This window comes from Lithobates pipiens, unplaced genomic scaffold (assembly GCF_037356315.1).
Source record: "Lithobates pipiens isolate NorthernLeopardFrog02 unplaced genomic scaffold, aLitPip1_a1.2 Scaffold_22, whole genome shotgun sequence".
In the NCBI taxonomy this organism is placed as follows: domain Eukaryota; kingdom Metazoa; phylum Chordata; class Amphibia; order Anura; family Ranidae; genus Lithobates; species Lithobates pipiens.
The window spans coordinates 54,885,626-54,898,782 of record NW_027507784.1 but is presented as its reverse complement, the minus strand read 5'-3'; the positions used below and the strand labels follow the sequence as shown (position 1 = coordinate 54,898,782).

Sequence of the window (13,157 nt, the reverse complement as noted above, 5' to 3'; positions counted from 1 at the left end):
TATTAAAAAGGGATATTAAAGTTTTTTTTTTGTTTTTTTTTTTTAAACAAAACATGTCATACTTACCTGCTCTGTGCAGTGGTTTTACACAGAGTATCCCCGAGATCTTTTCTAGGGTCTTTTGCAGGCGCTCCTGGCCCCTCCCTCCTGCCAAGTGCCCCCACAGTGAGCAGCTTGCTATGGGACACCTGAGCCGCTGCTGTGTCCATTCAGACACTGAGCCATACCTGTGAAATCCCAATGAAGTTACTGTAGTAAGAGCCATTAGCTTCTTGGTCCTGCTTTGAGAAGCTTCCCTGCTGTGTAGTGAACACAAGAGGACGCTTGCTCAGCTAAGGGTCCCATTCAAAGAACACTTTCCTTTCTCACAATTAATGCAGTTTTTTCTCTTTATTTCAGGGCAGCTGCATAACATGGGACATAGAATCTAGTGGAGATCACTATAGCAGAAGTGCCTACTACCAGTATTTTCAGCATTCATGGTGATCCCACAGGTATGGCATACATACATACGCTCACTAGTCCAGGCTGGACCAATGTAAAAAAAAAAAAAAAAAAAAAAAAAAAAAAAAAAAAGTTAGATATAGCTCAATGACCACTTCTGCATATATTTCACTTGCCCCTGTATCCTCTCAAACAAAGCCAATATAACCTCCTTGGTTATCTTAACTGAAAAGGACTTTGGTTTCAATCAACTTGGCCTGCTGCCTTCCTGTGCTGCATTCACATGAATGGGAAAAAAAAGTAGCTTCTCTTTACTGCCACTAGAAGCTACTGTTGAGAGTCCGACTTTAACAAAATTCAATAGCCCATACCAAAATATCAGCCTCTAGTGGTGGCTTGGAGGGGCTATTTGAAATTCAGTTCTCTTCAGTAATGGGAAAACTGCCCACTTTTTCAGAGACTGCAGACTGGCCCACATGGGGACCCCCTGGTAGCGCCCCCCCCCCCCCCCGGATAGGGCTACTAGGGGTTACCATGAAAAATGATGAAAAGCACCTGCTAGTGAGGGGCCTGCTGGGCCTCATGGAAATATGGCAAAAATGGTCAAAGTATCTGGGAAGGAGGGGGGGGGGGGATAAAGGTGGCCCCATAGCATGTCCTAGCAAATGAGAGGTGAAGTTGAACGGCAGTGTGCAGTCAAGTGGTGGGGGAGTGTTGCAGTCCTCACATCAAACTGGAAATACATTGGGTCACAGCATTCCTGGGCTCTGGTGTGGAGTGTACAGTCCAGTGAGGGGGTATTGTCCCTTCTTCCCCACTCTGCCTTCAGGTGTGGAGTTGGGGAATTAAAGGATCATTTGCAGCATTGCTGGCCCTGTTGACTGCCACTTCTAGCATGGCACCTCAAGTCTGTGGTCCAATGCTGTTTAAGACCTATGTTACTTTAGCGAGTAAAGATTGAGTGATATTGCACCATTACCATGAATTCTTCACCATGGTGAGCCCAATTTTTTTGTGGTTCCGCACAGTCTGCCCTCTTCCTCCCTTTCCCCTATGGACCCTAGACTCCCAAATCCTCCCCTGGCTGCAACAAACACAATTACTGGTAAGGGTACGATCATCTTCTACCAAGACAGACATGTAAAGCACAGAAACCCAAAGTGACCAGACTATGCCTTTTATCAGCAGAGATTGGCAAGAGCCATAAAAGACATACGCTAGGTTCTTTAGCCCCATGGTGGTATGGCAGGAAATTAAACTCTGCTTTTATGTTTACTGTCAGGAGTTGATTGAAAGAGGTGAAAAATAAAAGCTCATGTTAACACATAGAACAATGTGTTAAAGCAGCTTAACAGCTGAATGCCTGTGTTTCTGGAGCAATGCTACATGCTAAATATTCAAAGAACTATCAGAATGTCCTACTTGCTGCATGATATATCTGATCAGCTAGTCACAGCAGCTTTGTGCAGGCATTATAAGGAATTGCACACTTTCACCATTTTAACAATTCAGTGGGGCCATTTAAGCTCTGTTAACTGAGAATTAGCAGCAGAAAGTGGACCTAGCATCATATTTTTCTATGTTAACCACTTGACCTTCGGAAGGTTTACCCCTCTTCCTGATCAGGCCATTTTTTGCAATACAGCACTGCATTACTGACAATTGCATGGCTGTGCAACGCTGTACTTAAAGCATGTCCTTTTTTTCCCCCCAAAAAATAGCTTTCTTTTGATGCCATTTGATCACCTCTGCAGTTTTTGTGCTATAAACAAAAAAACATGACAATTTAAAAAAAAAAAAAAATTTTATAAATGAAAAAAAAAAAAAACAAACAAAATATCTTTTGCCTTTCTGCTATAAAACATCCAATAAAAAAAAGTGCTTAAACTAGGAGAAGGCATAGATCGGTGCCCCTACTTAGCTGAGAAACCACATCCATGTCTTCTGTACTGACAGAACGGCGATCTGCCTCATTTACATAGACAGACCGCCTCCCTGTGTACTGAAGCATCAACGGACAGAGACCGCCATATCCGGGCGGCCGGTGGCAAACGCCTCAGACCTTGAAGTGCTGGATCACGCACTAGGTACATGATTCGGTGCAGGAGAGCTGCCTTGCTGAATGAACATATAATACAATACACACACACAGAATACAGTTGGCAAGTGGTTAAAGGATAAGTTCACCTATACAAAAAAATAAATGCACATTTTCTTGCATGTAAAAAATATGCCCATAAAGCATTGCACCACAATCAGCAGATCATGAGTGTAATGCCATGGTCCTGCAGACTTTCTGTATTTGACTGGCCATGCCTCCGATCTGGGCAAGCAGTTATACTGAGACAGGAAGACTCAATGAACGATCAACGTTCAATAGCGCCATGGTAGTTCATTGAAAACTACAAGCCGTATAAGGTTGTCGGACCTTGTCGTTTCCCCCATCCACAGAACACGATGAATGCATGATGTGGCAGTGCGAGCATAGCCCCGCACAGCTGTGTTTATTGCAAATTGCGACAGCTAGCAGGGGAGAGCAGATCCCCGCTAGCCATCATAATGCAGAGATCACAGTGCCTCCCCTGACAAGGCCTTCATCTGCCCTCTAGAAGGATGGAGCCATCTTGATTAATCTTTTTCCTGGACAGATATGCTGACTCAGCTATATACAGTGAAATCTTGCATGTGCAGCTCAATTTATTTGTATCAGAACGAATCCAACGTGTTTCAGGGTCTGAAACGTGTTGGATTTATTCTATATATCAATGTTATCATTAAAATTACCTTGGATTGTATCTTTGTAGATTCTCAACTCTGGATCCTTTTTTTCCTGAGGGTGGTGTGCCCAGTGATGATTTCAGTGACCCTTAGACAATCTTAATCCAGCGCCCCTTTTGTTCATGTGTCTGGACTTGTGCAGACAAAAACAAAATCAGCCCTTACTGCTGCATTTTACCTTGTGGTTTGCTACAAATGTTTTGATAATGAAGCCCATTGTAAGTGTACCCCTCAAAGTTTACCAAGTAAAAAGCGTATTCCTTAAGACTCAGTATCTGAACAGTTGTAGGGTAATTATTCTGTCTTGCCCTATGGAGGGAGCTTTAAAAGTATATCAAAATGTACAAACCTGAAACACCAGGAAGAGTTTTAATAAACTTTCCATTAAAATGATTGATCACTGCTTCACATTTCTCGGTTGATTCCATCCTGAAAGTGAGGGAGAAGCAAAGTTAATAACGTAACCAAGTTAACTGAATTTTACACTAAAATCATGTTATGTACAGCTTTCAGCAAAACGCCTTCATTTAAACAGGACAGACCCATTTCTACATTGAACAAGCTAGTGTAGAGGAGGATAGGGTTCACAGTGGCATTTGAAAGTCCGTTTTTGGTACCCAAAAGTTGACATTTGCAGTGTGGAGGTTTTATGTGCAGAAAAATTGGATTTTTAATCTTAATCTTGACCATTGGGTTATATCGTCTCTGCAGGAGAAGGACTAGGCAGAACAAAACACCTAGCTATGCCCATGGGCTGTCCTCAGTCAGTATGAAAATCCCCTCCCTGCTCTAGGTATTCAGTTTAGTAGCAAGCAGTAATAGAAGTATCAAAAACTCCATAGATGGGTGGGTGCTGTGGGCATCAAACTCAGAAATTGGATTTTTGTACTCGCTGTAAAATCTATTTTCTTTTGTTCCACGGACACAGCGCCTCCTTAATCTTGACCATTGGGATGTCCAAAAGCAGCCTGGAGAGGTACTTGCTACATACGTTTGCCACGTGCAACTGTATATCTTACTAGAAGTCAACTTCACCCTAGTGGGGATCACTGATCCCAACAGTCCTATTTTAGTACCTGGCTTTCAATGGCTAGGCCATTAACCACTTCCGGACCGGCTCACGCCGATATATACGTTGACACTTTGAAGAGGGATATCGTAATGGTAGCAGCTAGCTACCATAAACTCTGTAGCCTCTTCTTCAGTGAGCGGTCCGGTTTCAGATAAAAGTGGTCTCTGCGGCGGATTCGCCATTGGTAGCGGCGGAGGTGATAGGAAAGAAGACCCTGTGGTACAAAAGTAATCCTTTGGCACCAAGGGACACCCCAATGGCCAGGGTACCCATCAGAGGGGGAGATGCACAAGCACCCCCAAAGACTCACCCTCCCAGCCGGAAGAGGGCCTCAATTCGGACCCAGCAATCAATTGTCTGCATCCATTTCATACAGCTCCGGCAGGAAGAGGGGAAGAGAAGAGGAAGAGAAGGAGCCCTGGCATTTCTATGAGGTTCCAGCCATCTCTAGCGGCTCACCAGACTAAGGAAAAATGGCCACCGAAATATCACCTGCTACACAAACATGGCCACAGGCTGGCAACAAGCCAATCCAAGGGAAATGGCCACTGTGAGGTCATCTCATGTTTGGCCAATGGCCAAATATGGCCGTCGGCCGATTGACATGCTGCTAGGAGCCTCTGAACCTTCAGCATCGCTGCACCCTTGGCAAGGTGACCCTCCTCCAAAAAAGGTACTATACTCCAGACAGGGTGAACATTTAAGGGGACACCGCTGTGCTCTCTGCACTGGGACATACCACCCAGAAGGGGAATTGCGGGGGGGGGGACCCCAGGGGTCTCTGCTACCTGCCTTAGGACTCCCACCAATCTGTGGGGGGGGGGTGATCATATAGCATCCGCCCCGTACTGCGCATGCGCAGTACGGAGCAGACGAAGCTTTGGAAAATTTCCGAAGCTGAACGGCGCCTGCGCCGTGAGTGGAGGTGGTAGCCCCACCATCCAAGCGGACATAGGGTTGCGAGTATTAAAGGGCCCCTCACTGCGCTCGGCTCTTTTTTATTCCTACTCTATGTCCACTTTGATAGTGGGGATAGAACCTGGACTCACGGCGCAGGCGCCGTTCATCCTCGGCAGTTTTCAGAATCTGTGTTGCTGTGTACTGCGCATGCGCAGTACACAGCGGACACTATCCGATGGAGGACGTTATTAGACAAGACACCGCCATTAATAGTAAAAAAATAAAAAATTAATTTATAGAAAAATGCCATAAAACAAACTATCCCCTATTTTGTAGATGCTATAACTTCTGCACAAACTATACGCTTATTGCGATTTTTTTTAGCAAAAATATGTAGAATACGTATCAGCCTAAACTGAGGAAAAAAAGTTTATTTTTGGGGGATATTTATTATAGCAAGAAGTAAAGCTTTTTTTTCTAAATTGTCACATTTCTTTATAGAGCAAAAAGCCACTCTATCAACAGCTGCAGCGCCAATTTGTGTATTTTGACACACTGGGGTGGGGGTGGGTAGCCTCCCCACTTTTAGAATACAACAGTACAGTGAGGAGGATTCCCCCATCCACATTTAATTTGTGGATGGGGGAATAGTTTGGGGGTTTTTTTTTGCTCAGTCTCCTGGACAAATATGTATGAAAATTTTTTTATCTGGACTACTGAACAGTTGTATGGCATTTGAGTTCTCATCACCCAAGCAGGTGGGTGGCCTCCTTGTATGGGTTGCAAAGTTTAATATCCAAATTTGACTGGAGGTCTTTAAACCTTTAAAACCCAGTGCCCATTAAGCCCACCTTGCAAATCCGACGCCACGACTGGTGCCACTGGAATCACGCAGTATTCTTGTTGATATGACCTGTCCAAACGGCTTCAGCATATTTTCCAGCTCTTGTTCATCCATTGACAAGGGCAAGTTTGATATATACAGGTTTGTTGGATCTTGTTCTTGTTGCTAAAAGGGAAAAAAAAAAAAAGAAAACCGGATTAAAACCAAGCACAACAGTTCCAAAGTCTCCAAATTCCTCTGATGGTATCAGAGCTAGACAAAGCAGAGTTTAAAAAGATACACAGACCAGTGACACACAATACAGAGCATATTAAGGACAGTCACAAGTGACATCTACTTCTCTTTATTTTTCACAATTATATTTCATATACAGATTTGTCATCGGTATGTTAGACGAGTGCAATTCCACCTTGTTGGAAGAACACTGAAATTAAATCAATTTCTTGGACAGACTATTGTTTTCATCCTCAACCACCCATCAGTAATGCATTGAAAATGGAACCACAGCAGAACTTTGTACCACACTAGTAAGCAGGAAGCAGAGCCTGCATATGTAATGAACAACCGTGGCCACCCACAAACACTTTTTTTTTTTTTTTTTTTTTTTAGACAAAAGTAAAACATTCTTACATAAAAAAATAAAATAAAAAAAAAAACTCAGACAATACTCAAGTACCAACTGGTCTGAGAAAATTGATGATGCAAAAGATGGTCAGAAGAGGATTTGAAGGGACCAATGCAAGGGAGAGCGTGCTGTGGATACTTGGGACTCAATGGTGAACCTCTTGAATGCCTGAAAATCCAGCCACATTGGAAACGGAGGACGCCGTGGTTGCAAAGATACAATGCCATACCTCACAACTTTTTGAGATGGGATGGAGGGACACCCATTAGCAAAAGTATGTAGGCATAGAACACACCCCCTTAAAGGAGAATTATACAAAAAAAATTATAGGTTAAACCCACAAGTGCTTTTATTTTTATTTTATTTTTTTTAACCACTTCCATTATACTGGCTTTTGAAATTCACCAATGCAGCAATTTAGAAATTGGATGAAAGATTTAGCACTGGGAAACGCTTTGAAAGCCAAAAAGTGCATTTTATATACAACTATATAGATCAGACCAAAATGATGGACAAATGAGGAGGAAAGAGGGGCAGAGGGACTTTGTTTCAAATTAGGGACAGTCCCTCGAAATCAGGGACAGTTGGGAGCTGTGATAATGCTAAAGACCATCCTTACTGAACAGAGATCCACTGGTTGATAAATATATGGATATTTGCTACAACTGAGGGAATGAACTGAGATATTGCTGATTTGTTAACTGGAGCTAATTGAGGTGGAATACTTCATCGTAATGGGAATGTAACATGGCGTGAGAATAAATTAAAATGACACTAAACTGATGAAAAAATGAAAAGAAAAATCTATTCCATTATGTATTGTTAACTCGTCTATTGTGCTCAGCCTCCTCCAAATCCCCAAATTACCCATTTTTTTTGCTGCTGTGCTGAGACATAATTTAATGGCCCATACACACGATCGGATTTTCCTACAACAAAACCGTGGATTTTTGTACGAAGGATGTTGGCTTCAACTTGTCTTGTATACACACGGTCACACAAATGTTGGCCAACAATTACGAACGTAGTGATGTACAAGACGTACGCGATATCTCCATTACGAACATTAGTTATATCTCCGGCTCGTAATAGATTCCGAGCATGTGTGGACTTTTGTCTGAAGAACATGTGCACACCCAATCGGAAAGTCCGACAACAAACATTTGCTAGCGGAAATTTGAGAACCTGCTAGCCAACATATGTTGGCGGAAAGTCTGAGCATGCACGCAGTTGGACTTTCCGGGGGGGAATTTACAAGAAGGCAGGAAAACCGCAAGAAACACTAACCATGACAGTGGTACTAGATCATGAATGCTGCTCAAGCTGGGTAAGCCAAACTCCCTTTCTCCCTGGTGAGTGTGGTGCTCGTCCGAAGCGATGCATGTATAAATAAGCGCCACAATCACGTCCAGCCAACCTGCTGTAGACTTCAAAATTTGCCTCAGCCCATAAATCTCCACCAAAACCACACTCGTGACATGTTTCACTGCCCACCAGAGCTTAATCATCAGGTATTCTATAATTTAGGTACCCTATGATTAAGCTCCGGAGGGTGGAGCAAAACATTTCAGGGGGCGTGGCTTTTGCAGACACCAATTTTCAAGTCTACACTAGGTTGGGTGGACCGGTGCGCTTTGATTTTATAAGAAACACTAACAAATCAAAGCCAAAATTCAGCGAATACCTCATTAGGCAGTTACAGCAAAACTTTTTTTTAAACCAGGGATCTCCAAACTACGGCCCCCCTTCCAGCTGTTGCAGAGCTACACATCCCATGAGGTATTGTAAAACTTCACAGATATGACTAGGCATGATGGGAATTGTAGTTCCAGAACCAACTGGAGGGTCATAGTTCAGAGACCCCTGCTGTAAACCAATAAATCTGCAGAATGGCTTGTTCTTTTGACAAAGATTTGCTGGCTGGATCGCCAGAAGAAAATAAAAGCAAGCAAGCCAAAAAAAAACAAAAAAAAAAAAACAATGCGAGCATCACTACTAAGAATTAGCAAGGTGAAATAGAATAAATGCTTTTGGGTTTAGTACTGAGTTAAAGGAGAGGCAGGGTCAAAGTCATTTGAATTTTGATCCATGTGTGCCCGGATTTACAGTAAGCTCAATTTTTCCTCCACTGAAATTTTTTTCTTCCCCAATTGCTGTGGTCCCTTTATCGTATAGCAAGTTTGATTAAAAAAAAAAAAAAAAAAAAAAAAAAAAAAAGTGAAAAGTGAACTTGCTCTTTAAGGAGCTGACTGCCAGTAATAAGGACCCACCATACCTTCCATTAGAATCTAATCGGGTCCTCAGATCTGTCTGCACACAGTTTTTGCATTCTCATTGGTGAAGTAGTGTACTGTGTGCTCTGGGATGGATTCCTTACCCCATGGCTAAAGTTAAACTGCTTAGATTGTCATGCAGTGTAGTGCTTTGTAACTGCATTATCATTCATCACTATAGAAAGTAGAAATGTAACTGATTTTTTAATAGATTATTGTTCTGTATAGTGTTATTCCCTGTGCTGAGCAAGGCTGCACACTTGTCATACTACACCAAAGGCGTGGAACAGTTATGAGATTGCTGCAGAGCGATGAGCAGTGCGCACATCAAGGTAAAAAAAAAATCGCAATCAAAGTTAGTGAGGAAGAATCCAGAGGGCCAATATTACCCGATAAGAAATGCTCTCTGGGCTGCTGGAGCAGAGGGGAGCATTCATAAAACTGTCAAATAAAGACCTTGCTGTAGTCTCCTGTAATCCTGATTGTACCTTTCTTATTTGACAGCTTAATGAATACCAGTCCCAATCTGGAGAGCTGCAATTTTATAACAGCTGAAGGCTAAACTCCAGGTAAACAGCTAAATACAAAAAATACATACAAAAAATAAAAACACAAAGTAATCTTCCATAGGATTTAAAAAAATTTCTGATTAGTGTTGTGTCCAGATATGCCTGCCAACAATATAGCCAGGTCTCTGACCTCCCTTAGGGCTCATGAACACAGTTGCCGAATTGGCATTTTTTATATCACTAAGCTATATGGGTCTGAACACAGGTGAACTTTTCTATGGGCTCATGCACACAGCTGCAAAAATAAAATAAAAATAAACACACAACTGTACATTCCTTCAAAGGCCCAACCAGGCCATTTATGATGTAAAACTATACCATGCAAGTGTTGCTTAGGAAGTAACCGTCGGTACAGTCAACTGAGCCAACTAACCTACCAGCAAGTCTTGGGACTCTGAAGAAATCAGAGTACCCAGATGAAAACTGAAGTGTTAATCACAGAGCCAACATGCTGCCCCTATGAGATTTACATACTTTGATACAGCGCTCCTCCTAATCGCTAGGGTTACTGCTGTAGGGAACGAGATAACAGAATGCAATGACAGGTGCAAGTACTTTTACCAATTTCAATTACATGGCATGGTTTTTAACTACACCAGATTAAATGGTGGCTTTCTATATATGCCTCGAGTTTATCTTTAGGAATGGAGATTGCAATTACCACAAACGTCCACTGACTGATTCTTTTTGAATTTCCACTAGCTGTCAGTAAAAAGACCACGGTGATGTAACTTAAAGTAGAATTTTAAGCAAAAACTTCCCCCCTGCCCCCCATATTTGGCATAGAGTAAGGCAGTGGTCATCAACCCTGTCCTCAGGGCCCACTAACAGTCCAGGTTTGCAAGATAACTGAAATACATGACAGGTGATATCATTTGCTGCTCAGTGATTGCAGTATTCTAGTCTGCATCTCCCCAAGGTAATACATAAAACCTGGCCTGTTAGTGGGCTTTGAGGACAGGGGTTGATGACCACTGGAGTAAGGGATGGTTATAACCCCTGTAAGGTTTAGTAATGCCATCTTTGTCCTGTCGGGGGAGATTTACCTTCACTTCCTGTCCCACTGGCAAAACAGGAAGTGAGAGCAAATACCCACAAATTCTGGTGACAAGGGGGTCCCCAAGAGATTGCCTTAGTGTCTCCATTGGAAGGTGTCACCTATTACTTTTCTGGGGACAACTCAAAATTTTGGATTTTGTTTCAATGATAATGGTAAACAGGACACAGAGGATGGGGTACAGACCACAATAAAAACTCTATCCAACACTAAATAAGTTTTTCTTTTAGTTATACTGTTCAGAAAAAAAAAAGTGTCCTCAAACTAAGGGCCCATTCATACACCTCCCACTCCAATGGAAACACTGAGTTAATATAACCAGTAGCATTCTAGATGCCCTAGTGAAGATTTGAATAGAAAGCCAATTTTTAGATTCGGAAGTGGTTGAATGGCCAAGCTTTTCTATTGGTTCATGTCCAAATATGGCAAATCTGTTTAAATTAAATGGTTTCTACCTAAAATTCACACAACTTTCAGCCAAGATTCACACATTTTTCTCAATGGAGTCAATTGAAAAATGTTTGAATTCTGTGTGAAAGTTGCATAAATGTGAAAATAGTTTTAAAGACATCACAGTGTAATAAATATTAACTAAAAAGTTGGCCCACCTACAGGTATTTCAGTTTTTGGTAGATGGACAGCTTCTATCAGTTGTTAAGACTTTACGGGTTTGATGTTTGCACTTGGGTTCCTAGGTCTGTACACAAACTCTGACCATTTAAAAATGTGTATTTTAGATTATGGAAAAAGCAACAACACCTAAATCTCCTAGGTGGGCAAGGTCAGAGTTGGGAATTATGGCAGTGAGACATCGACGTTTGGACATTTCAAGTATTACTTCCAATAAAATGCCATAAAGTCACTCCCCAGGGATTTGTATGCGAGAAATCAGTCCAGCTTTTGGCAGAGGATGCCCATCCATCACTATACAAAATAAATCTAAACACATGGAGGTATAATGAGGGTAAAACTTCACTTACATCTTTTAAAAATTAACCTGTGCTCACAGCATCCAGTGTGAAAGAACCATAAGGTGCATCTTCTCCCGTAACCTATAATACTGTGTTCAGAGAAATCTCATCATAAAACTGGGAGTTTTTTGGAAGGTAGGGATGGGGTAAGGTCGGCCTTTGCAATTACCAGAGGCGTCCATTAAGGGTGCATGGACGTTGCCCCCCTATAAATGCATTTGGATGCATGGATTCCAATGCGGGTGAGTTGTTTTTGAAGCACCCGATTAGAGCCAGAGGCTCTAAAAGGGCTTCAAAATTTGGTGGGCTTGAGAACGTGAACCAAGCCCACCCAGGTGTGTAACAATAGCGAATATTCGCTATTGAAACGCTGATCCTCCTCCCAGCCAATCGGAAAGCGGGTCATGAGACCCATCACCCGATTGGCTGAAAGGACAGGTGATTCTATTGGATGGCTAGGAGACTCATGGGCACAGAGATGGAGGGAGATGCTGATCCCACTGCCCGCCACCTAGATTAGTTAAGACAGTGAGCAGGTAGGATGGGGGGCTTGGTTGGTTTGAGGCGAGCACCCCCCCAAAAAAAAAAAAAAATGAATAAAATCTCATGGGGCTTGATATCCAACAGGAATGTTAAAACATATTGGTAAATCAAGAGAGCCTGTCTACTGTGCTAGTGACCATGGTCTAGGATGGAGAAACCCCATGCTTTTGAGAAATCTTCCCGACAGACCGAGATCGGAAACAATAAATAAAACAAAAGGAAAAAAGCTAATTGAAGTGGGGAACTGTCTGGCCAGATTGTGTGATGATGCACCGCGCCCCCCCCAGTAGGCGTGTGTCAGAAGTGGGCTAGGTTCTCCTGAAATTAACAGAATGACAGGACTGATGGCAGTATACGGGAGGATCAAGCTGGCAACAAAAGCTTGGGCACGCTTTTTTGAGGCAAGGGCTCACACTAGTGCACATGGTTGTGGGTATCGCAGCGATTCCCACGTTCTCAACCACTCGCAACCAAAACACGCTGCCGTTTAAAAATGCACAGGGCTGCTATTCATTCCTAATGGTACCCCCACACGTCTCAAACCGCAGCGCCATTTGCGGGTACAAAAGCACAAAGGCGATTTCCTAGCCGCAGCATTTCCAAACTGGTCTGCTGTGCCCACGCAACAGGCCACAACAAAACAATGGTGTAAACTGGGCCTTAAAGCAGGAGGAGAGGATTCTTATACTAAATTCTACATCTAGGAGGTAAAACTTTAGAGTAAAGAATGTTTAAAAGAAGGTTGGAAATCCCTACAAAGCATGGGAAATCCCCTTTTACAATGGTTGTCAACGGAATAGATGTCCCCACTAAAAGATGACCCCCTCTCTTCCCCCATTTCTGTTCAAGGGATAAACAGCAAAAGTTTCTTATTTTTCTTTAACCAGGTCATAGAAAAAAAAATGAATTTGGCTCCATATACACTTTAGAGTTGATCTGCGATTGGTCAGTAGGAGGTCTCCAGATGTCAGTGACGCAATCTCACTAAATAAAATGCTCAGAATATTCTTCACCTCCCGGACACATCAAACTTTTCCATTGTGAGCAAACCGGAGGCAAACGTGCAAACATTTTAAATAAG

At 42.6% G+C, this 13,157-nt stretch overlaps 1 protein-coding gene across 10 annotated transcripts in view; it reads right to left on the bottom strand.

Annotated features, from left to right (window-relative positions):
• The window catches only part of RBMS1 (RNA binding motif single stranded interacting protein 1), a 490,465-nt gene that overhangs the window by 43,153 nt on the left and 434,155 nt on the right, over nucleotides 1–13,157 (bottom strand). For all 10 annotated transcript variants that reach the window (XM_077447594.1, XM_077447596.1, XM_077447593.1 and 7 more), the window contains exons 5-6: nucleotides 6,046–6,203; nucleotides 3,572–3,651 (exon numbers count right to left, since the gene is read on the bottom strand). In XM_077447594.1, coding sequence (XP_077303720.1) covers nucleotides 3,572–3,651; nucleotides 6,046–6,203 — 238 coding nt within the window. The remainder of the gene's footprint in view (nucleotides 1–3,571; nucleotides 3,652–6,045; nucleotides 6,204–13,157) is intronic.